This window comes from Tursiops truncatus, chromosome 13, assembly GCF_011762595.2.
Source record: "Tursiops truncatus isolate mTurTru1 chromosome 13, mTurTru1.mat.Y, whole genome shotgun sequence".
Classification (NCBI taxonomy): Eukaryota; Metazoa; Chordata; class Mammalia; order Artiodactyla; family Delphinidae; genus Tursiops; species Tursiops truncatus.
In genome coordinates this window covers 86,239,565-86,264,486 of record NC_047046.1, presented here as the reverse complement: position 1 = coordinate 86,264,486, position 24,922 = coordinate 86,239,565, and the positions used below count along the sequence as shown (strand labels likewise).

Here is a 24,922-nt window from a genome sequence, read left to right as displayed (position 1 = left end):
TTTGGAAATTGTTATGTGAAAGGAAGGAGGACATAGAGGTGCTGACCTGGCAGACAGCCTTTCTGAAAAGGCAGTGAAATGCCGTGTTTAAAGACACATTACATAGTAGTCCTAACACTATTTACACAGATATTTTTTACATAGGATTAGTAACACCAAAATAAAATGTGGGATGAGAAATTAAAGTAAATTTTAATGTGAAGGTAGGTTAAAACCTGGACAAATTTTCACACACTATTTTTAAAAAAAATTTTATTTATTTTTGGCAGCGTTGGGACTTTGTTGCTGCGCGCGGGCTTCCTGTAGTTGCGGCGAGCGGGGGCTACTCTTCGTTGCGGTGCACGGGCTTCTCATTGCGGTGGCTTCTCTTGTTGCGGAGCACGGGCTCTAGGCGCGCAGGCTCAGTAGTTGTGGCTCACAGGCTCTAGAGCACAGGCTCAGTAGTTGTGGCACATGGGCTCAGTAGTTGTGGCACACGGGCTTAGTTGCTCCACGACATGTGGGATCTTCCCAGACCAGGGCTAGAACCCGTGTCCCCTGCATCGGCAGGCGGATTCTTAACCACTGTGCCACCAGGGAAGCTCTCACACCCTTTTTTAAAAAACCACATTTGGGGCTTCCCTGGTGGCGCAGTGGTTGAGAGTCCGCCTGCCGATGCAGGGGACGCGGGTTTGTGCCCCGGTCCGGGAGGATCCCACATGCCGCGGAGCGGCTGGGCCTGTGAGCCATGGCCGCTGAGCCTGCGCGTCCGAGGCCTGTGCTCCGCGGCAGGAGGGGCCACAGCAGTGAGAGGCCCGCGTACCGCAAAAACAAAAACAAAAACACACATTCGTTCATGAAGGTAGAAAAGGTCCCAGGTGTCATTTCCGTGTGGGCTCATGTGGTACGATCATCACAGAGTCCGAAATCTCTGAGACCTAACTTAGTTGCTTTCATGACTTGTGCTGAAGAAGAGTTTGAAAATGTGCCCTGGACTCAGTCCAGCGTTTGCTCCTGACCCCTTTCCACGGAGCTGCCCTTAGTTACCGTAATGCCCGTAACCCAGCGGGGCTCTGAGGGTGGTTCACATCCCACTATTCCCCTGTCCTTTTCTTAGATTAACCTTCCCAGCCACTCTCTCTGGAGTTTTCCGCACAGAGCTGGTGTGGGTTTCGTGACTAATTACAGATGTTCTAGGGTACGTGATGGAGACCCCGGGGAGGCAGGTGTAGAAACGCAGAGGGGAAAGAGGCAGGGGGTGTTCATTCATCCCTCAAAGCAGGTGAAGCCCGGACTGGACCTCCAGAACGTCATTTGCTGCCCCCTTTGGTGATGGCTTTATCTGCAAAGCCAGCTGATGCCCCGAGGACCAGGCTCAAGGGACCACAGTCAGACTCCAGCCAGCTCCATCCATCTGCAGGTCTGTAATTTTCTTTCGAAATGATTTCTGAGGACTTTAAGGCAGTGTTCTTCTGCACTGTAAATCTGATAAGCCTGGGGAAAGCAAAGGATGGTGATGACTAGCTGACGAATATTATGTCATAACCCAAAGCAGAAATTCCCGGCCCCCAAAGTCTAGAGGCTGATTTCTTCTGACGCTTTCCGTGTGAGTCCAGATTGGGTGTTTGGGTCTGTTTGTAAACGCCGTCAGGACACCAGCGCAGCTTGGGGTCCTGAGGACTGTTGGGGGGCCAGATCCCACCTCACTGTCTTGGAGAAGCTTTTCCTAGGATAGACATAGACTTCTGAAGTGAACTTCCACCCCGTCCTTCTCAGCGCATTATGAGCTGTCTTAGGCCACTCCGGCTGCTGTAACAGAAACCCACGACCGGGGGCTGGTAAACGACAGACACTGATTCCTCACAGTTCTGGAGGCGCAAGTCCAAGGTCAGGTGCCGGCAGATTCAGTGTCTGGTGGGAACCCAGTTCCTGGATCGCAGCCAGCATCTCTGCGCTGTGTCCTCACGTGGGGAAGGGATGGTTTGCTTTCAGAGAACTGTGATAAGGTCTGTGAGGTACATTGGGTGGGACAGGAAAGCAGACTCTTTCTTCAGGTTCAATGTCGAGTTGGCTGTATCAACCGAGCGGTGAACTGTGGCGTGTGACGTGGGTGGTCTGTGTGCTGTAAGACCGAGGGCGGGAGGGAGCCTGGGGAGAGCCTGAGGATCTCCGGGGTCAGCTGTCACACGCGTTCCTGAAACTCGGTGTGACTTCTGCTTCCCACTGCCTGTTCCAGCCGTAAAATGGTCTTTCCTTTTGGCTTGTGCACGTGCGTGTGTGTGTGTGTGTTTGTGTGTGTGTGTTTATTTTGGGGGTGGTTGTTTTGGTGATGTTGGTAGCCGTTTACTATGTTCTGAACACAGAGTGTTACAAGAACGTTTTTGACCTGAGAAATAAAAATGATTGTCTACAGAAACCAGCCGTAAACGCTTGGGCCCTGGCGGAGAAAGAGGCAGAAGAATAGAGGCGGGTGGGGGAGGAAGAGGGAGAGAAACAGAGCGAGGAGGTTGAAGGGATGGTCTTTCATTTAGTCTCATGCTTCGCTCTCAGGTCCTTTTTTAGATGCGAGTTCCTTGCTCTTTCACATTTGCTCTCTGGGTTTTGTTTAAAGGTCAAAGCAGCAGAGTCCCACTGTCTGTTCTTCCAGCTCTGTGCTACCCCCGCCTGCCTTTTAGGGCTGGTGGCATCAGTTTGGTCTCTGCGGGGAGGATGGGCAGGGCCCACACCCCGTGACAAACCATACCCGCCACGGAAGGGCGGCCCGGAGGAAGCGATCAGCCGCCAGTTGTGGGTTCCCTGGCTGGTCTGGGGTGGGGGGAGGTAGCGCCCTTCAGCAGCTCAGCAGCAGGTTCATTCTGTCTCGCATTTGGTGGCTCCCAGGAAGGAAATGAGGGCGCCCCTTTGGAATGTTCACCATCTCCTGTTTCATTACCTTGTTCAGTTATTCCATTCCGGGGACACCCTGTCTCACTCCCTCGATCAGTCAAACTCTCCAGGTTCCCCTCCGCTCAGAGGTTAAAGTAGCCCTTTCTGGCTGGTGCACATCCCCAAGCGTCTCCGTCTTACTGTTCATTCTTCTGGAAGGTATGGTTAGGCCACCTCCAAACATAAGCCATGCTCCTAAGTGCCTGGTGGTTCCTCAGCCGACCTGGCAGTTGGTATATTTCATCCCCAAGGTCCCAGGGAGCCCCTTCAGCATGTAATTTACCAGTAACTAGAGGCTGAGAGCCATTTGGGTCCCGCTAAGGGGTTGAGTACAAAATGTAACAGTAGTAATAACAGTGAAGTTCATTTACCTTTAAAGCCTGGTAAAAAGCTACGACTCTGTTAAGGGTTAATGGCAAAGTACATGGAATTTTGAAAACATCGCTTTAGTGATTTGCAAAAGCAGAGAAGCAAAAGTTACCACCCTGGTAGTAGCAGAATTTTAATTCTGCTGCCAAAAGTGCACATTAATCCACCTCTTGGCTGGGATGACTGTACATGGATTCAGTGGGTAGATGTTAAAACACTAACCATGGGCTCAGTGCTCCTGCGGTTCCTCACCTGACCCGTCTCTGTGACCCAGGGTGACCTCAGCCCCTGGATCCTTCTCAGCCCCTCCCCACAGATGCCATCCCGCTGGTGTTTGTACTGTCAACATTCACACATACACAAGTGCAAACAGGACAGAGAAAAAAATTACTCTAAGCTACTGTACATGAAAAATTGCACCCGAGACAGATGAGAAAGACAGATTGCCCTCTGGCTCTCCACTGATCGTGAAGCAATATATTCACTGAACATTTTTATTACAAGAAAGTTGAACGTTGACAGTTGTGATATCTGTGGACGATTAGCCCTTCGGGATCATGATTAACTCCTTATGCGTCTCCTTCTGCGGTCGGTGCCTTATGTAACACACAGCCGTCCTCTAAGGAAGGGAAGAGAAGGCCCTTATGTTGTGGACGGGTTGTCAGGGGCCAGGGGATTTCGAGTCTGTTACCTTATTGAATGCCTCAATATGAATGAATGCACTGCAGGTATTATCAGCTGATTTTACAGATGAGGAGTCAGAAGCTCGGAGAACTAAATTTCTGAGCTCTTCAGTAAATAGTAATTGGCAGGCATGGAATTAAAACCCAAATAATTCCTTGCATACACTTTTCACCAGCTGTTATGGCAAGACATGAGGCAGGAAATTGAGAGAGTCGCTGTCATTTTCCTTATTAAACTTGTGTATCCACAGACAGGTGTTTATGAAGAATAAGTTATTGTAATGCAGCTGTTTTCTCAAGGGTGCTTGTTAGAGCAAAGCCTTCTCTTTATCGTGTTGATTAATAATCTAGAAATGGGTGACATCTTAGACCTACTGGAACACTTGTTTCCACGTAAGGCATACTCATGATGTAAAAACCGTCCAGCTGATCCCTATTTTTACCTATGATATATTCCTAGAGGCGGTGTTATATTCATACCTAGATGAGTCTTCTAAACTTTACTTTCTCAACTGTAAAATGGGAATAAAGCATACAGGGTTATTCCTGTAATTCCGGAACTCAAGGGATAAAGCAAATCACTGTAAAACTAACCCTGTATCTCCAAAAAAACATTAATTTTAGGGTTGCTTTTAGGAACACGGACGCTGAGCACGAAAAATAAAAAGCAAAACTCTTGTACCATCTGCAGAATCTTATGAAACCAAAGCCTGAAGAACTATAAGTCTGTGAGAAAAGTACACCTGTGACCGTTTCCTAGAACATGGACATAAATACAGCCAGACGGGTTGGTTCCTAATGAGCCCAAACGTACGGTGAGTGCAGACGCCATGATGAACCCGCCCCATCACGCGTATGACCACGCGTGGGACCACGTGGGTTACCGCCCTGACGCTCCTCTCAGCCCAGAGGTCAGCACTGCCCACGGTGATCCCCTCCCGTTTCCGAGGGTTTTGGGAGGCGGTAGGATGCTCTGGGGGCCACAGCTCTATCTAGGGAGACTTGAATTGAGGCCTTCTCTCTCCCACAGTAAACCTACTGAGGCAGAGATGTCTCGATAATCCCGTTGCCTGTGAAAATGCACCCAAAGGCACTGGAGGAATAGGCAGCTTAGCCTGTTAGTGTCTGCAGCCTCCGACGGGTCTCGAGTCTCCGCCTCACTTTTCCCTTCTCGCCGCCCATCCCCCACCCACTCTAGTCTGGAAACAGGAGAAGTCACGCTGCTTCCTGTGCTGTTGCTTATGGGCTCGTGTAGGACGTCACCTCTGGGCTTCTCAGGCACCGGTGTGCTCACCCCTTTCTCCTCTCTTGACCTGGGAGTTTAAGAGCGGATGTCCACACATAGGGGAACCCACGTAAAGGTCTCTGCAATAGGCGTGCAATCATAGATAGCTAGACGGCTAGAAGATGTTTTCTCAGCTGATCACCACCCACCCTAGGCACCCTGTGCAAGGGACGAGAAAGGCAGGAGCCGTCAGCCCTAGAGCTCACCCTGACCCCAACCTTGACCCCAACCTTGACCCCAACCCTGACCCTAACCCCTGACCCCAACCTTGACCCCAACACTGACCCCAACCCTGACCCCAACCTTGACCCCAACCCTGACCCCCAACCCTGACCCCAACCCAGGCCCTAACCCTGACCCCAACCAACCCTGACCCCAACCCAGGCCCTAACCCTGACCCCAGCCAACCCTGACCAGCCCCTACTTCATTCTCACCGCAGCCAGCACAGTGAAGGAGCTTCTATTGCTTCCACCTGACAGGAAACTGAGGTTCAGAGAAGTGGAGTGACTTGCCCCAGGTCACCCCACAGGAGCCTGGATTGGGACCGAGGTCTCATCCGCCGTGTTCACTCTAGATGTCAGGACTTCCAGTAGAAAGCAGGTGGTTAAAATGCTCAGAGCAAGGTGTTTTCACCTCCATGCCCCCAGCATTTCAGCTTCCCCACTCACACACACTCCTCTCCACCCAACGTGGGTTTTATCTGTGACTCCTTCACAGTGTCCACCAAAGTGATACGAGTGGTCTTAGCTGCACATTGTTGAAAACAGATCCAAGCAGCTGAGACTGGATTGCGTACCAGTGAATCTGGGTTACTAACCCGCACTCACGTGCTTAATTTTTACTGCCCCCCCGCCCCGCGCCAATAACACAAAGTATGGATGGTCACGAAAACATGAAAATTTTCAATAATCCCAGTGGCTGTTTCGAAATCACATCTGGGATTGAATTTCAACCTAAGGAGTATGGGGCAGGCCCGATATAACCTAGTCTATCCTAAAGGCTCCCAGCCCTGGCCCTCCACTTCCCCTTCCACCAATCTCCTGTCTTCTTATTTCACGAAAAGCTTCTTAAGAACCTGGAGATGCTTCGGAGTCAACCTGAGTTCCAGGAGCGTTCCACGTGAAGGTTCCTCTTGCTCTCTCTATTTGACTAACTGCAAAAAATGAAATGAAGATGACCTCAAATGTCCAACTCTTCTGTCTGCAGAAGGTTCTTTTCAGCTTGCTATGGAGGCCAGCTGCCAGGGCAGCCTTCTTTCTGTAATGCAACCCTCCCGTCTCTCCGCGGCGGAATGGGGCAGAGTTACCCCCAGACAAGTCCACTGCCCATCATTTTCACCACAGGACTGTGCCACACGCCTCAAGGACTGATGATCCCTCTAATGAGGGGCCCTAATCTGAGAATTGTCACTTTGAGTTTCTTGTCTCTCTTTTCCTGCTGGTGCGCAAATTGTGCACTTAAGGCTAGAATCTGCCTACTCGAAATCACACATATAAATTCTCATTCTGTTAATCTGACACAGAAGGGAAAAAAAGTCTGTACACACTCAAAAGTCTGACCCGGACTTTTGTTATTTCAATCTATTCTGTGTCCAGTAGTCTTGAGTTTTTTTAATAGTGATTAAAATAGTTCATGAACAGTCTTCCCAAGTATACCCCCAAGTTGCGCTTTGAGACGTGATAAAGTTCTGATCAGAACACGCTGGCTTGGAAGACGCGTCCCCTCTCCAAGGAGCAGGGCAAGCAACGTGTGATTAGATCAGCTGTGCCTCAAAGCCCTTGCTCCAAAATCAGCTCTCCTTTTGTCCACAAGCAACCCGCGGAATATTCACACGTCCCAGGCTATTTTGATTTAGGTTAAATCCTTAGAGATTTGTTTTCTGGAAGGGGGGACCATTGTGTTGGGATTTGCCTAATACCTGCGAGGGAGGTGACTGAGGAGGGTGAGAATAAGATGGAAACGGGAGGAGGTAAGGGATGCTGGGCTTGAGATACTGTCCAGGTGAGAACAGAGATGGTAGCGTTCGCTTCTCTGTGTCGGGGCTGGAAAACCCCAAGAGTCCAAGCTGTGAACTTGAAAAGAAGTTATCTATTTTTGCCTGTGTTTAGTTTCAAATACACCAATTCTTTTTTTTTTTTTTGGAGGTAACTTTTATTTATATATATTTTTTTATTGGAGTATAGTTGATTTACAATGTTGTGTTAGTTTCAGATGTACAGCACAGTGATTCCGTTTTATATGTACATGTATTTCTTTCCAGATTCTTTTCCCTTATAGGTTATTGCAAAATATTGAGTAGAGTTCCCTGTGCTATACAGCACATCCTTGTTGGTTATCTGTTTTAGATATAGTAGTATGTATATGCTAATCGCAACCTCCTAACTTATCTTTCCCCAACCAAATACACCAATTCTTATTTCTTAAACAGGGATGTTTGATGCATTGTTATTCTGTGTATTACATACGCAGTGCAAGTTATCAGTACTTCCTCAGAACCCCGCATGGGACCACAGAGAGATCGCAGTTCAGAGTGACCCCCTCTACTCCCAGAGTTCAGACCGTCGTCCTGCACAGGGAACGTGCAGTCATGTTCTCCAACTGCAGTTCAGACCCCAAGAGGACAAAAACAAGTCCCCTCTTTACCTTTTTGTGCCCACTCTTATCAAGTAAACTACCATATGTGCCCCCAAGCCTCCATTTTCCCAGTGAGGTTGCCCCAAAGAGGTTTCTTAGGGGGTGGGGCCCCATGTGAGTAATTGGGCGGTGGATGATAGAATTGCACTGAATACTGAAATTATCTGCAAAGGTCGTCTTGCATTTTTAAAAGCATACATTTTATTTTATTTAATTAATTGATTTATTTTTAGAAGATGTGGGGGGTAGGAGTTTATTAATTAATTAATTTATGTTTGCTGTGTTGGGTCTTCGTTTCTGTGCGAGGGCTTTCTCTAGTTGTGGCAAGCGGGGGCCACTCTTCATCGCGGTGTGTGGGCCTCTCACTATCGCGGCCTCTCTTGTTGCAGAGCACAGGCTCCAGACGCGCAGGCTCAGTAGTTGTGGCTCACGGGCCTAGTTGCTCCGCAGCCTGTGGGATCCTCCCAGACCAGGGCTCGAACCCGTGTCCCCTGCATTAGCAGGCAGACTCGCAACCACTGCGCCACCAGGGAAGCCCCCATTTTATTATTTTTTTTTAAGCATAGATTTTATTTTTTAATTTAAAATGCTTCATTGCTGAAAAATGCTAACCATCATCTGACAATGCAAGGTTTCCACAGACCTTCAATTTATAAAATATGCAATATCCACAAAGAGCAATAAAGTGAAGCACAATAAAACGAGGTCTGCCGGTGTACAACACAGTACCGTTAACTGTGAAACGAGGTCTGCCGGTGTACAACACAGTACCGTTAACTGTGAAACGAGGTCTGCCGGTGTACAACACAGTACCGTTAACTAGGAAACGAGGTCTGCCGGTGTACAATACAGTACCGTTAACTGTGAAACGAGGTCTGCCGGTGTACAACACAGTCCCGTTAACTGTGAAACGAGGTCTGCCGGTGTACAACACAGTACCGTTAACTAGGAAACGAGGTCTGCCGGTGTACAATACAGTACCGTTAACTAGGAAACGAGGTCTGCCGGTGTACAACACAGTACCGTTAACTGTGAAACGAGGTCTGCCGGTGTACAACACAGTACCGTTAACTGTGAAACGAGGTCTGCCGGTTACAATACAGTATCGTTAACTATAGTCACCATGTAAAAGCGTACACGTTAAAGTATTGGTTTTTTCACCTTCATGTCCTGATACATGATGTATTCACATGATTCTTCTAAGTCAGCAGTGTTTTTATCACCACTAGAACCATGTCTTTGATTCACCAGAGCACATAATCCCCACTTTGATCCAAGTCGTTTGAAGTACAGCACTTTTTAACTAAATCTCCCTCTGCGTGGGGCTCTGGTCCAGTTTCCATTTACAAAATACAAAGGCGGGAAGGGTTTCCACTCCTCAGGTGCTCGGTCTCCACCAGGTAACAGCTCACTGTACCCCACACACTGGGAGGTGATGCTCTAAGACGCCATCACTCCCTTGCTCACCAATTTGCCTGGGGAAGGGCATGGGTATCCTTCGTAATCACCGAGGAGTCACCCCGTGATATGGGAGACTTTGGGGAAATTCAGATACTGGGCAGTTCCTTCTTTGCAAAAGAGTGCCTTTGGGAAAACAAAACTTGCCTTTCGTCAGGCGTATGTGATATTTTAGAAACCCTTCCCATTTTTAGAAGACGATTCATTTTGTTGCCTTTCAAGGAGAGCCACTCCTCGTTCAGCAGGGAGCTACTACTCACATGTTCTTTGAAAAGGGTACATCGTGGATGATTGAATTTTGCGACGGCCCTTAAAGACAGGTCACCTGGAGCCAGCTGACAAGTGTACGGTGATGGTGCAAGTGGTCCTTGTGGTTCAGGCAGGTCCAGGGATGTGTGTGGGATGAGGGAATCTGTGTGGAATGAGTTTGGCTAAATTCTTCAGCTCTGTGCCTTTCTGGAGGAAAAAAAATAAATTTGCTGCTAAAGTTTGGGTTAGAAAATACAAATGAGGAACATGTGCTTTTTAAAATCCAGCTTTATCTTCCTTACAAATGCCGCGGGTTCTTGGAATGCTTGTCCCATAAGCAGCCCTTGGTCGGGTCTTGCTGTTTCTGTGCTCACACGATTCCCGAAGCATCAGGCTTGTTTTTATTTTGAGGCGCGTCGGCACTTTTCTGCATCTCTGTTCCTCTTGTTACTGAACATGAGGTGTACCTCCGTCCGTCCATCTGGACTTGTGCACAGTCTGAGATCTCTGGAGATGAGTTCATCTTCTTTATGGATGAGGAAACACACGGAACAGTGTTTGTCACTGGACAGAATCCGGGTTTGGGCAGCCGTCCCGCTCTCTGGCTTTCTGCCAGGGCTCAGAAGACAGTGACACTCACTCATGAGACTTTGGGTGCCTCTTGAGTTTGGGGGCTTTCGTTTTCTTTTCTCAGAAATGGGTATAGCGTGTGGAACGGGATGGCGCTGATTGAAAACTAGCGTAGAAAACTCTGAGAGTACCAGTTCCAAGGCTAACGGCCTCGCTTTGTCTTTCAGCATCTGAAGGCCTCGACGGCTCAGGATGGGGAACCACGCAGGGAAGCGAGACTTAGGTGCCGAGAAGGGAAATAAGGTAAGAAGTGAGCCGGCTCAAAAATCCTGCAAACGCACAGACCCTCCTCAGGTTCCCTGTGGCTACCAGGGTTTTCCGCTAAAACAATTGGCTTCTTATCCTCCTACCTTAGAAACTTCTAGGGCTTAGAATGCTAGTCCAAGACCCGAACTCCTCGGCCAGGACTCCAGGCCCACTACGGTCTCACTGTGACTGGCCTTGCCAGTGCCATCGGCCCGACGTCCCTGCCCCAACCCTCATCACAGGGAGCTTGGAAGATACAGGAGAGCAAACGGGAAGAACGCAAATAAAAGTCATCCAGATCCCTCCAGTGACCCAGAACAAATCTTCCGGGTGTTTCTAGCCTCGCGTTCGCCCCTTTCCACCTTATTCCATGGACGTCAGCTTCCCCTGTTCGACGATGATTCCCCCAGAGTGACTGGGAACGTGGTTCTCAGCCTATTTCCCCCTGAGCCGCTCAAACCGATGGCCCGTCACCAGGGCACCTGCTGGCCTCATTCTCTGCCCACCGAAGAATCATTCCAGATTATGAGGCAATAGGCCTGATGTTGTGCGCAGAACTGTGAGTCCACCCTAATTTGTGGGGGGGAAAGGGTAATTATTCCAGTTCTTTGGTCCTTTAACTCAAGACAAATGACAGTTCATCAGAATGTCACAGTGCTGAGGATGGACCTCCACCAGCCCACACGCGCGCAGAATTGCTTCATAAATGTCCACCGGATTGAATGACATTACATTTGAGCCCCAGGACCTCTTTGCTGAGCTTCTGTGCTATGGGTTTTATTTAATAATAATGAACTTTGCAGCCATGAGCCCTTCTCTGATCTGTACTTAGATTCAATTTCCATATCAACCAGGTGGGTAATTTTCCATAATTTGCTTTCAAGCCATTCATGTAAATCAGTGATTACATACTGTTTTTGTTCATATCTTATCTACAAAGTGTTTTGAGAAAACACTGTTTTATCTAAAACAATGTTACGGAGTTTCTTTCCTAATGATGTCAGGCCCAAGGTCAACTAGAAGGGGTTTACCTTTTTATAATGTTATTATTGATTTGGAATTCTCTCATTGTTGAAAGGAGGACCAATTTTCTAAGTGTGTAAAGTGTTCTAGTGAATGTTGAATGGGGAATCACGCAGTGTTTTCTACAACTTGAGCGTGAACTGTATTACTGGTAATCTCCCTGTGAAGATACTAGTAACTCTGAGCTGTGAACGTGTTCAGTTACTCTAAAGACCGTGGGTCTGGTGGCATCTGCACCAGGAGGATAGAGTCTCAGCTGAGAGTGAAAATGGAGAAACAGCTCTTCTCAGAGAGCCCCATCCTGTTAGCACGTGGTATTTTAAGGCACTGCTGATTTAAGTGACTGATTTGCAAGTCTGCTTCTGTAAACCTCTCTGTGGCTTGCAGTGTCTTTCTTGTTGTTGGACGTTGTAAAGCACCAAAACGTAGTTCTCACTGGTTTACTTTTACCAACGTCAGATTCCTGAGCGGTGGTACAGCCGTAGTGACGCTTCTGTTTTCTGAAAGCTAATTTTTAACATTCTGCTGATGTTTCTTTGAAATTGGGCGTTTAAGACCACTGGTTCCTGTAGGGAGTTGTTACAAGTAACAGCTGTCTTCTTTTAATTGTTTGTCACTTGACAGAAAATATCTGAGGCCTTGTGGAGGGAGTGCTCTGGGGCAGCGGTCCGCAACCTTTTTGGCCCCAGGGACCGGTTTCATGGAAGACAATTTTTCCACGGAGGCGGGTGGGGGGGTTCAGGAGGTGATGCGAGCGAAGGGGAGGCGCAGATGAAGCTTTGCTCGCTGTCCGCTGCTCGCCTGCTGCTGTACGGCCGGTTCCTAACAGGCTGCGCAAACAGGTACCGGTCTGCGGCCCCGGCGGGTTGGGGGCCCCTGCCCTGTGGTGTTACATGGAGTGTCAGCTGAAACCAGAATAGAGAAAAACCACATGAGCTCGTGCCCTGCAGTTTCGCATCTGCACGTTTCTGTGGTCATTCTGGGAAGCTTGTTCTTCACTTACGAGGGAATGGACAGAAAGCGTTTGCCTGTCTCCGGGGGCTAACTGCTGACCTGCTAACAGGCGGGGGGCTGCAGGGACCGGTCACCCCACTCATCTCCCCAGCTCTGCCTCTTTGCGGCTCGCCCCGTACCGCACAGGGGGCCCAGAGCCCTCCTCTGCTCTCCACTCGCGTCCCCCATCAGCCCCGTGTCCTCACGCCCGCGCCTGCTGCCTTCCTGGAACCCCCTGGCCTGCGGAGGACGTTAGGAGGCAGTGGCCCTGTGTCGTGACCCCCTGCTCTGCCGCCCTCTCCCCCACCCCCCACCCCACCCCCGCGCTCGGCCCAGCTGGGGAGGGAGCTGCGGTGGCCAGGAGCGCACAGCCGCCTGCTGCCAGGTTCCTCCCCATGGCGCCCCACTGCTCTCTCACTGGCTTCTCTCTCCTCCCAAAGAAGGCGTGTCACGATGTAGGAAGGAGCCTGTGATGGAAGGGACAGCTCTGGCATTTCTCTGTTCCTGTTCCAGCCTTGCGTGTTAATGTGGAAACAGACGCACGTCCAGGCAGTGATGCAGCTGCGAGCGCGACCTCGGGGCCCCGTCAGAGCAGAGTGTGCGTGGTGGAGGTCAGGGAGGCCCCATCCACAAGGGGAACCAGTGGCATTCAGGGAAGCCCTCCTTCTCAGACATAAAGAAATCCCTGCTGGCCTCCGATTCCCCGTTTTTCTGAGCATCCTGGTGGATTTGGCTTCCAGGAAGCCCCGCTCACTAACTTACTAGCTCCTTGTCAGGCAGTGCGTTTTCACAATTTCACAAGGCAGAACCGGGGAAGGACACGTACCAGCTGCCACGTCCCCGGGACACATGGTTCTCAAAGAGCCCCCGCCCTTGGGTAGGCTGTGCCCGGGCAGCCCTGGGAGTCCGGGGACCCTGCACAGGTGGAGGACACGCTTGGCCACTCTGGCTCCTGGAGGGGAGGGTTCGTGTCCAGGTCTGCACAGGAGTGAAGCTGGAGCACTTCTTCCGCAGGAGAACCAGCTGGGCCTTAGGATGGTGCCCACACCCTTTACTGAGGCTGTGCTGGGCTTCTGTCTCGTTCGGCGTTGCTCTGACTGTTGTCAGTCTCTGACCTATGGGTTTGCTCGTTGGGGTTTTCTGGTGATTCTCTTTTGGACACACCAGCTGCTATTAGCGCCTGCCGTGCTCCAGGCATCCGCGCCGTGGCTGTGTGGTTGCCCGGGCTGCTGTGACAAAGCAGCGCACACCCAGGGGCTGAACGACAGACGTGTATTCGCTCTCTGTCCTGGAGGCTGGAATCTGAGATCCAGGTGTCGGCAGGGCTGGGTCCTCCTGAGGCCTTGCTCCTTGGTGTGTAGACGGCCGTCTTCTCCCTGTGTCTTCAAGTGGTCGTCCCTCTGTGTGTGTCTGGTCCTGATCTCCTCTTATAAGGACACCAGTCCTATAGGATTAGGGCCCATCCTCGTGACCTCATTTTACCTTAATCACCTTTATGGAGACCCCACCCTCAAATGCAGCCATATTCCGCGTTCCTGGAGGGCTAGGACTTCGACACGTGGCTCCTCGGGGAACACGTGTCAGTCCACAATGTCCGTGTTATTTGATGCAGGCGAGAAGTGACTGGGAGGTTTGAGAGGCCAGAGAGAGGAGTGTCCCCAGCCCTGCCTGGTGATTGCCACCAGAGTCTGACCCTCACCCTCAGTGGGCACTGCCGTTGCCCTGGCCTCTCCCCATCATGAGATTTCGGCATTCCCTTCTGTCCTGTTAACGCCCCCTCGCAGACCCCTTAACCTTCCAGGCCCCAGATTCATAAGCCAACACCCCCGCCGCCCCTAGGACGTGGGGCTTGTCCAGAACCTTCCATGCCCGTCTGTTGCCCGTGACCATCTGTCCACATGGCACAGCGGCCTTGAGGTTGTGTCCTCCATGTGCTGCCCTCATGCGTCAGCCCTTCTCCACGCTCTGACCCTCTGAGTATCGTCTTCATTTTACCCGTGATGGACTCTCAGAGTGGCCTGCGAGCTTGGCCCAAGGCCAGGTGGGGAGCGAACGCAGGAGCTGGGCTGTGGGGCGGCTCTCTGTCCCTCTAGGTCGGCACCAGGCAGCAGAAATGGAAGGAGAGCCGCAGGTGGACGTTTGAATGTTCTAGCACATAAAAAAGTAAAGAGGAAGAAATTCATGTTAATATCTTTCCTTTAACTTAATGTACTCCACGTGTCATGTCAGCGTATGACGGCTATCAGTGAAGTATTTTACAGTTCTTTCTGTCTCAGTGAATCTTCAAACTCGGGGGTATATTTAGCTTACATCCCAACATGGCCTGGCCACTCTTCTGGCACTCAGTGGCCACATGTGGCTGGCAGCTCCAGACCGGACGGCAGCCTCCACAGCCAGGCCCATCCCTGTGGGCCCTGCTGCCTCGCCAGGCAGTGTCCCGGACACCTTCATGGTGTCCTCCATCCAGTTCACGCCCCCCGCCCTGCCCACCGTGCATCGCATCCATTGCCTGATGAAGAGGAAAGAGAAATTGTGAATGACCAGTATTGTCCGTTGAGAGATGATGATTTTGCCCTCGGAGGGATAGAGCTGGGGTTGAAGAGGAGAAGCCGGAGGGGGAGGGAGGGGCTGGGAGGGGCTGGGGAGGGGTGTGGATGAATGGCTGCCCTCTGTCCCCTGGCTGGACCAGTAACCGCAGAGCAAGGGCAGTGATGAGTGAAAGTCCGGTGCAGACGAGAAAGCAGGAGCGTCCTTTGTAAATCCGCCCAAATCCAGAGACCGTTTAGGGCATCGGGAGTGCCTCTGGTCTCGTGGCTTCGTCTGCCCTCCCTTGAATCACCCCCAAGCCTCTGGGGCAGCTTGAAGGGTCCGACCTGGGATCAGCCCCGGACTCCGCACCAGGTGCGTCGTGGTGCTGCCACAGACACGTGAGGACACTTGGCACTTGGCGTTGCCCCCAGTTTTCTCTAACAAGAGGCGGGCTGTTCTAACTCGTGTGTGGACTCTGTCCCTTCAGAGTTCACAAGTAAGTTAGCTGTTTAGGACTGAAGTGTCTCAAATCTTGACTTATTCCTACATCCATTCACCCATCCATAGGCAGGTGCAGACTTCTATTAAGCACCTCCCCTGCGTAGGACTGGGCTGGACTCAGTGACGAAAGCCCGGCTTCCCCACCAACTGTCAGGCGACCTGGGGCAGTTACTTCACGCCCCTGGGCTTCGGTTCCCTCATTGGTTACGGAGATGAGAAGACGGTGAACATTACGTGAGCCGAAGGGTGTGACACACAGAGCATTGCCTGGTGCCCAGCAAGTCCTGTGTTGTGCCGTTGCTGCTTCTGTTCCTAATGCTCTTATTCTTGCTGTTGTTTTAAGAGAAACGGGCGTGCATCTTCTGTCAGAACAGCTCCCAATGTGACTGGAGAGACCAGCAGAACTCTGACCCTGTGCCCAGCGCAATGACGGGATACAGGAGGGAAACCGTGGGGACCGGGGGCCCTGGCCTGCCTGGTGGCCTTTAACCAGCGTGGAGAACAGGCTACAAAGAGCAGAGGGAAAGCCCAGGAGTGGTCCTTCCCTGTGTCCTCGGGATCAGGGAAACACGGGCAAAATGTTTAAGTACTGCAAACAGGATTCGACCTGGGGCACCCATTGTACCATCCCTTTCTGCAAATCTCTCCCAGTTTCGGCCCCTCCAAGCGCTGTGGATTCTGAGTCCCCCAAGCAGCAGCCCCACCGTTTCCGCAGCCTGACGCTGCCTGTCAGTCACAGTGTCCCCTCACAGTGATTGCTGGGAAGACGCATCCTTTTTGATGAATTTGCGTCGCTGAGGGTAGGGCCAGCGGCCCCTTAGACATTCCATTGGTGTTTCCAGTTCTGACACCGTGCTGGGCGGCCTTGGAACTTACTGGCACAAGTCAGAATACCTTCTGGCTACGTAGAGATAACTTCGGCTCAGCAGGACGGCCCTGGCCCCAGGCCTGTCGTCTGTGCTCAGCAGTTGTAAGCGGCTTCCCTCCTGAACCCGTGGGTGCCCTAAACACCGTGATTTCTGACAACATCTCCCAGAGCAGCAGTGAACGTCCTGTGGGAAAGAGCTTTTGTGCCATTTTTTGTTGTGCAGAGGAAAAAGATTCCCCGGTAGAGACCGATATCAGAGAGGTAAGAGGAAAATCGGGAGAGCCGCAGGTGGGAAGGGTTCAGGGAGAGGGAGGGGTCCGAGGCGGGCGGAGCTGACGGCTGCCCCGCTGGACCCTCAGGCCCCGCCCAAGCGTCAAGTGTGGAAAACCGGGGCTCCCAGCACCTACAGACCAGGACCTTCAGAATCCACCTCAACACCTGTCACCTGGGGCTTACTAGGGCTGCCTGGCAGGTGTCGGTGGAAGGTTCTGGAACAGGGCCGGTCCCTGGGGACTCTGCCTCTCCTGCTTCCAAATTTTCTACTGACCTTGAGCGAGTGGGATTTCCAGCGTCCCTGAACTACTTCTTCTCACCTGAATTCTTCAGCTTTGTTTAATTTTCTTGTTTGAGCACTGACCTCAGTCCACGTGGGAATGAACTTCAAGAGGTTTTCATACGAAACTAGTGAGGCCATTGCTAGTCAGAAGCATTACTACCAGGAAACATAAGAAACAGAGAGTAGTTTATATTGGCATCCCCACAGATTTTCCAAAATGAGTGAAATCAAGCGATGATCTATGACAATTTTCGAAAATCTAACAATAATAATTTTGAAAGCCTACTTTTCACCTGTGGGATCTCTATACTTTTCTTGGCAGTGGTATCTGGCTCACAAAGTTTCTCCCAAGGCGCCCTGCCATGTTTCTGGAGTTTTCTATTTAATCAGCTTAAGAAGAACGATACCACACTGAAGAACAAGGTCTGAGAGCAGTTCTAGAATTTAGACTCGTGTCTGATTTTACAGTGGGGAGTAACTTGTTGGTCTGTTTTGTGTTTCCGATTAAATTGATTCGCTGCCTCAGCTGTTCTTCAAAGCCCAGTGTGTGTGGCCGCCTCTCCAGGGATACTCACACCCCTGGGGAAGCCGTTCGCGTATTTAATCATCACGGACCCCCCTGTCTGATGAGCCGCTGGGATGCTGTGCCGGCGACGCTCTGAGAAACGAGAGGTGTAGTTTGCACGCACACACAGAGGCGCTCAGCAGCTCAGCCCCGCCCACCAGCGTGGAGATGGAAAATGTAGATTTGACGGGAAAATACGTTTCCTTCAAAACGTCTGACGTCCCAGCTGTGGGACGGGCTGACATGTTCCCCCGGGGGTTCACTGACTCTGCAGAACCGCAGTCCTGCATGCATCCTGCATCGTCTTGTCCCAAGTGGGGCATGTTGTCAGCAGTCTCGCTTGTTCAGGAGGCCCCGTGCTTCTCACGCCAGCCTCGGGAAGGAGGAATCTTTCTACTCTAAACCACGGCCAGCTCCGTGCCATCCTGTCTCCTTCCACCTGGAAATTAAGTGCTGTGAGGGCTGTGCTTGTCCCCCACTGCCCCCAGTGCTGCTGTTTGGGGGACCCTAACTGCACAGCCCGTACGGGTGTCCAGGGCGCCCCCGACACCGCCGGCTCCAGGCCGGGTGGATGCTGGCAGCCTTCACCTGTGGGCCCCAGCCCAGGGCAGGGAGTCGTCCACACGCCCCGCGCTGCGTACAGTACAGGTAGGCCCTTCAAACCCCAAATCCAGCGTTGCTTTCGCCCCACATCATGCTTCCTCCTGCAGTTCCTTGTTAGAACCGACCGCCGTCACCACGGCTACTTCACAGAATGGGAAGTGGGTTTGCCAAGAAACTCACTTCCGTCCAGTCACCCAGACCCACTCGATGGGGCTGCCGTGTCTTCGAGCAGGGAATCCACCTGGAAAGTTAACGTTTCTGATTTGATTTTGCAGTGTGTTGGCAACTGTTAGACCCATACATGTGTAATTCCATTTTCTTAGGCCGGTTCCATGAACAATTTTTTTTGAGAACTCAGGTAGTTAAGTTAATCAAATAATATACGTTTCAAAGTTTAGGCGGCTGAAAAGTAGAAGGTATTTCCCTGCAGACACTCACCAATCTAGTCAGATACATGGAAAGACCTAGTCAGCATCAAGTAAGGCCTTAGATTGCGAGGTGCAGGCGGTCTTTCCCTTGTATCTGTCTTCAACAGCCCCAGAGTCCTTTGTCTGTCTGTCTGTCTCTCCATCTCTGTTTGCATCTCCATCTCTATCTCTCGCACACACCCATAAAGAATTCCCCTTCGCCTCAGCTGCACAGCATTAAAGCACCTTCTGATAGGCCGATGGTGCACTGTACCAACAGCTGCCTTGCGTCTGCTGCTCACTGCAGACGCCCCGCTGCAGCCCCGTCCAGCAGGACCTTCTGCCCTGTGCCCCTGCTGGCCAATAGGGCGGTCACGTGACACACGTGGCTAATGTGATTGGTACAACAGAAGAACCAAACCTTTAAACTTCAGATTTAAATAGCCGTGTGTTTTGAGGCACAGTGCCGTTCCACTGGGTGCTTGGCGTGTCCTCCTAGTTCTGGGGTCCCCAGAACCCTCCCTGAGAGGCATCAGCTCCAATTCTCGTTAAGGACAAACACTGGGTCTTTCTCAAAGTCATATGATTGCCTACAAAAGTGAGCATCGAGTTCAGAAGGTAAAATCCTCTGGAAACACACCCTTATAAATACCAGCAACTGCAGAGGACAGCGCTGTGAGCCGTGAGCTCCAGCAGGTGAGGTCTTGTCCTCACTCACCTCCCTTGGCTGGGAGGGTCTCACGGCCCCATTGCTTACTTACGGCTCCCTCCGAAGGGGGCCACCTGCTGCAGGGTTGGGAAACTCGCATTGCAAACAGCATGCATTTATCTAAGTGCCTCTGAGTTTCCTGCACACACAGACGCCTACCCACCTGCCTTGCTTAGTGCCTCCAAAAGAATTTCAGCAAGCTTCTAAAAAGAGAAATAAAATAGTGTAGAAAATGCATCCTTTTAAAGAGGTTCCCAGAATCAGTAGCCTTCTGATTACGGTCATGGAGAAATCAACATGGGATCTGTCCCTGACTTGAGAGTCGAGCCACGAGGATATAAAATGAAACATCTCATTCCAGGCTGGTTTGTGAAGTCGCATTTGTGTTTAAGACCCCAGGGCCGCCTCTGAAGGGGGGCTGTCTGCGCCCCGAGGGATGGTGAAGACTGCCGTGTTGGAGATGCAGCGTCTCCCAGCCGCAGGCGAGCGCCGTCTTCCTAAGTCCGCCTTTACAGCAGGTTCGCGAATGTTCTGAGTCAGCACTGATTTGCTCTTGGAAGGTACTAACGACAAAGTCTCCCATCACGGTTTTGCACGGAGAGCATGACCCTAGCTGGATTCTGATCTCTGAGGTCTGTGAGTGAGCATTTTGTTTCCTCTGATAGACTGAGGACACTCACACCTCTGTCAGTCAGGTGGCAACAGGCCTCACAGACACACATGTGAGTGAGCGGTAAAGGCAGGGGTGTAATTAGCCAGCAGACCCCGGGCCCTCACAGCCCTTAATAAAAATAATGGGGCGATGATGCAGTGGGGCCCCAGGCAGCATAAATCCAGCGGGCAGGCCACGCGGCAGCACGTGATTTATGAACTTGCCCCGTCCCTGGCCCAGGCCCAGCCCCTCCCCATCCCAGGGATGGCCTCGTGGACCCCTGCTCGGGGGCCCCTCCCGGCTCAGCTGCTAAGGGAAGGGCCCCAGGAGTCAGGCTGCGGGGACCTCGAGGCCTCCGACTTAGGGTTCAGGGCTTGTACACCCCAGGGGCCTCGGACCCTGTGAGATGCGCACCTTCTGTGTCCTTTCACCCTATTATAGGGTCTATTAGGGTTGCGAGTTAGTTCGCAAGCTTAGTTTTTATCAGAAACTGTGACCAACCTTGCAAGCAGCTGCCTTTGGGCCACGAAAGTCGTTCAGTAGAAGTGATATGTTTAACACTGGCCATTAACTTTATAAATGACGCGACAATAAAATCGTTCTCTGGGTAAAACTACAGCAACAGTGGACCGCGCCCCCGAGGGGACGGCTTGAATAGACGGCTCTATTCAGGCCACCCCCACACGAGGCTTCTATCCTTAAGATCATGTTCCTGGGCCTTGGGCAGCAGATCACGTGGAATCCGGAGCCCGGTGACCCTGGAACACACCCGTTTGTCGTCTTGTTTTCAGCTGGACTCATAAACCGTTCCTTCCGCATTCCTTCCCTCACCCTGTCATAGCCCCTGATTCCTCTGTCCCTGCATCTGTAACGCTAAATCATTTATGAGAGCTGACAGGACGGGGGAAGGGAGGCCAGAAATGTTGGCCTGTCATCAGATGTGCAGCACAGAACAAGCAGAGGCAGCGCTGACTTCATTGAATAGGTTTTTTTTAAGGTGGGGAAGCTTTTGAGCTCACAATGGATACGCGTCACGTGAAGTAGTTCTCAGGCTCCGTTTGGGGTTTACATTTGATTGAGAACGTGATTCCAGGGGTGGCACAGCAGATATGTATTCTTGAATTCCTCCTGACTTGAATGAAAGTGTTTAGATGGAAACTCTCCTTTCCAGAGGGTGGGTGAGTTAGATTTCCTGGGAGTGGAGAGCAGTGCCCTCCTGTAGGTGGTTCAGGTTGACGGGCTGGGGAAAGGGCTTAGGTGGTAAATTGTTTTAATCTCCAGTCGGTTTAGGGCTCGCCACTGGGTGTGCCCATGAAGCCTCCCTGAGCTGCCATTTCTCATCCGCTGCCAGGTAATTTCAGAAAGGCCACCATGTAATTTTATCTTTGAAGACAAGTTTATTTCAGACTCTGAGAGTGAAAAGCGTGTCATTGCGTATAAAAACCCTGTGTTTATTTGTTATTAAGGAAGAATTTTTTTTATATTTATTCAAACCCTCTTACAATGTTTTAAATGAAACAAAACCTAAAAATCCAGGTTTCAGAATGATGCTTCTTGTCTTTTCTCACTCATTACTAAGGCAGTATGGTTTTTTTTAACTTTTTTAAAAATGATTTCTTTTATTTATTTATTTATTATTTATTTTTGGCTGCGTTGGGTCTTCGTTGCTGTGCGTGCACTTTCTCTAGTTGCAGCGAGCGGGGGCTGCTCTTCGTTGCAGTGTGCGGGCTTCTCATTGCGGTGGCTTCTCTTGCCGCGGAGCATGGGCTCTAGGCGCGTGGTCTTCGGTAGTTGTGGCTCGCGGGCTTAGTAGTTGTGGCTCGCGGGCTCTAGAGCACAGACTCAGTAGTTGTGGCACACGGGCTTAGTTGCTCCGTGGCATGTGGGATCTTCCCGGACCAGGGCTCGAACCCGTGTCCCCTGCATTGGCAGGCGGATTCTTAACCGTTGCGCCACCAGGGGAGTCCTAAGGCAGTCTGGTTTTAAAACTTTACATTTGGAAGTGAGAGGTTTTATAGGCTGGAATACATTTGTGAAAATTTATCTTTCTGTGTTTGTCAGTGTGTGTGTGTGTTTGAACGTGTGGCATTTTTCTCACCCGCCAGCTTCCAGCCCTGCAGAATGCCCATCGGCAGCTGTGTGGACACGTTCTCAGGCTCAGCCCACGCTCTGCACTTGTATGATTCTAACACACCACTCTCCTAATTGAGATTTGGTACCCCCATTAATTTGATTATCATACAGTTAAACAGAAGCCTCGATGAAATCCATTACTGTTTCTGTGGCTCTTGACGCTTGCAAAACAGACTCTTATCCAACACGTCCTAAATTATGCATTAGCACAAGTCATATGTAACCAAACACAAGCCCTCAGTAAACAGACGAGGCAATTTGGTAGTTACGTTAATTACCCGTGGCGAGCGAGGGTGACTGCAGCCTGGGTTACTCACAGACGTGCGTGCGTTCACACCCTGCTGTTGCAGAGCTGCATTAAGTCGCTTAACAAAATACCAGCATCTTGAAATTTAGAAGTGAAAGGCGAGCTTACATGTTGGTTTCGACTGTTTGGGGAGGAATCTGCCTCTTTCAGGAAGCAGGGTCTGAGACGTGTCCTTGCTGGCAAAGCCGCGTGCTGCCTCCGCACCTGGGGGCCTGGCCTCTGCCACCCGTCCCCTCCTGCCCCCCTGCGCTCCGCCCTCGCCGCCCGGCCCCTCCCTTCCAGCCGCTCACCTTACTCTCCTTGTCCCACCCAAACCATCGGGTCCATTTTCCTTCTCTGGCTGGTTTCGCCGCCTCACCCTGGAATGCAAACCTTGTGGGAACGGAGGCTGACCCCCTGGCACCCACACGTCCCAGGGCCACTGGACACTGCACGGCCAGTGGGTGCCGTCACCCCAGGGTCCGCTTATGAGGCCTCGGCTCCGTGCACAGCGTCCAAGTTGATCTTGGTAGTGAAGTTCACGCCATGCTGGGGCTGGTTACTTCTGCTGGAAATGCCTGTAGGGAAGGAAACTTCTTCAGATACATCCCCCCACATTGCCTCCTTTGGATTAAGTAAAAATAAAAGGTGTCAGCTACCAAATGTAAAATAGCTAGCTAGCGGGAAGCAGCCGCATAGCGCAGGGAGATCAGCTGGGTGCTTTGTGACCCCCTGGAGGGCTGGGATAGGAGGGGTGGGAGGGAGACCCAAGAGGGGGGATTATATGTATATACGCATAACTGATTCAAATTGCTGTACAGCAGCAACTGACACAACACTGTAAAGCAATTACACTCCAATAAAGACGTTAAATAATAAAAGGTGTCAGGACCCAACTTATTAATGCAGTGCACATTCCGTTGCACTTCCTTTTCTGGAACGCCGGTGCCTCCCAGGAACCAGGAAAGTATCTAGAATGTCGAAAGCAGGTCCCATCGGTCGTATGTGCTCACCAGGGCCCCGTGGCGGTGACCGCCCACACCGGCAGGTATTTTCGCTGGGGAGACAGATAATAAACAAATCAACATGGGAATTAGGTACTTCAGATGGTGTTAGGGCTCAGAAGAAATATGTAGGGTTGGGGGCTCAGGAGGGCAGGGGTGAGGGCTGCCGGGAGCCACCGCGATGGGGCAGCATAGAGCAAAGGCTGGGAAAGTGGAAGGTGGGAGCCACGCGGCTCTCTGGGGACAGGTGTTCCAGGTGGAGGATCTCACACGTGCAGAAACTGAGCCAGCCACTGCCTTGGTGCATGGGAGAGGCAGGGCTGGAGGGGGTAAGATAGGAGGCCAGGTAGGCAGGGAAAGGCCTAGATCGCGGAGCGCCTAGCTGGCTGTCAGGTAGCCCTGGGAACTGTCCTTCTGAGAGATGACGGTGCCCGGCCGGGGGCGAAGGTAGATGCCTTGAGAAATGGTCAAGTTCCAGTTACCTTTGAAGCGAGAGCTGGTAGGATTTGCCAATGAACTGGGCGTCAGAGAGAGAAGGGAATGAAGGGTTGGGGCCTGGGCGTCGGGGGTACACCTGTGCACAGGTGAGGAAGCGTGGGCAGGGTAGGTTAGCGAAACAGGTGAAAAATCACCGCGAGCTTGAGGTGCCCCTGAGGTGCTCACCTTGCAAAAAGCGCCGGCAGAGACGTCCAATTCATAACTCTCAGATCAACTAAGGAGACGGGTTTAGAGAGGAATCCAAGGCTGAGCCCTGGACTTCAACACTTGGGACCAGGAGGGTGAGTGGCACTCATAAGGGAGACCAAGATGGGGCAGCCACAAGGTGGGGGGATGGACATGAGTCACTGGGTCCGGCAGGGAGTGTTAGAAGCATTTCACCGGTCAAATAGCACTGAGTCCAGGTCAGAAAAGGATGGAGGGTCAACCACTGGATGAAGCAGCCCGGGGTCCCTGCTGCCCGGGGCCAGAGATGCTTTGGTGGCATGGTGGCAGTGAGACCCGATTAGTATTGGAAGGAGACTGGCAACAGTGGCCCGGAAACCTCCTTGAGAAGCTGTGTGGAGAAGGAACCGGACCCAGGGCGCAGCTGGCAAGGGCGTGGAAGCCAGTCGGGGCCGTTTTGCTTTTGACGGTGGAGTTTTAAGAGCATGTTCGTCAGCTGATGCAAATGGTCCTCTGGAGAGGGGGCCATCGCCGAGGGTGGCAAGGGATGCCTGCTCTGATAAATGGTGGTTTTCTTTGGAAAAGGAGAGAAGTGGTTCATCTCAGCCTCAGGCAAGCGCAGGCCAAGCTCTAAGATCTGACCCCATGTCTGCAGCCTCCTTTGCAATGGCGAAGGCCTCTTGGCCAGCCGCCACCGCAGCATCCCGTGAGGTGGGAGACGGTGGGACAGCACTATGGCCACCCGGACGCACTGCCTCGTGTTCAGCTGCTGCAGGAGAGTTGCAGCCCGTATTCAGGAAAGCCTACCGACGTTTGGAAGCATGCTGGCCGTGCTGTTGTGTCTGGAAAGAAATACCTGGCTGTAGGGTGGATGCCAGAGACCCTGCTAAGCAGCTGCCCCCCACACCTGGGGAATCACGTTGCCCTGCAGGTGGAGGTGTCCAGGGTCAGGCGCGAAGGGATGAGGGCCC

General features: G+C 51.6%; 1 protein-coding gene across 6 annotated transcripts in view; it reads left to right on the top strand.

Moving 5' to 3' along the window:
• Positions 1–24,922, top strand: part of MBP (myelin basic protein) — a 112,770-nt gene that overhangs the window by 13,939 nt on the left and 73,909 nt on the right. For 3 of the 6 annotated variants that reach the window (XM_033837855.2, XM_033837852.2, XM_073790834.1), the window contains exon 2: positions 10,381–10,456. In XM_033837855.2, the coding sequence (XP_033693746.2) occupies positions 10,406–10,456 (51 nt within the window). In that variant the 5' untranslated portion in view covers positions 10,381–10,405. Of the gene's footprint in view, positions 1–865; positions 1,400–4,647; positions 4,772–10,380; positions 10,457–24,922 lie in introns of those variants that run through there. The other 3 variants (XM_033837853.2, XM_073790836.1, XM_073790835.1) reach the window with 2 other exon arrangements.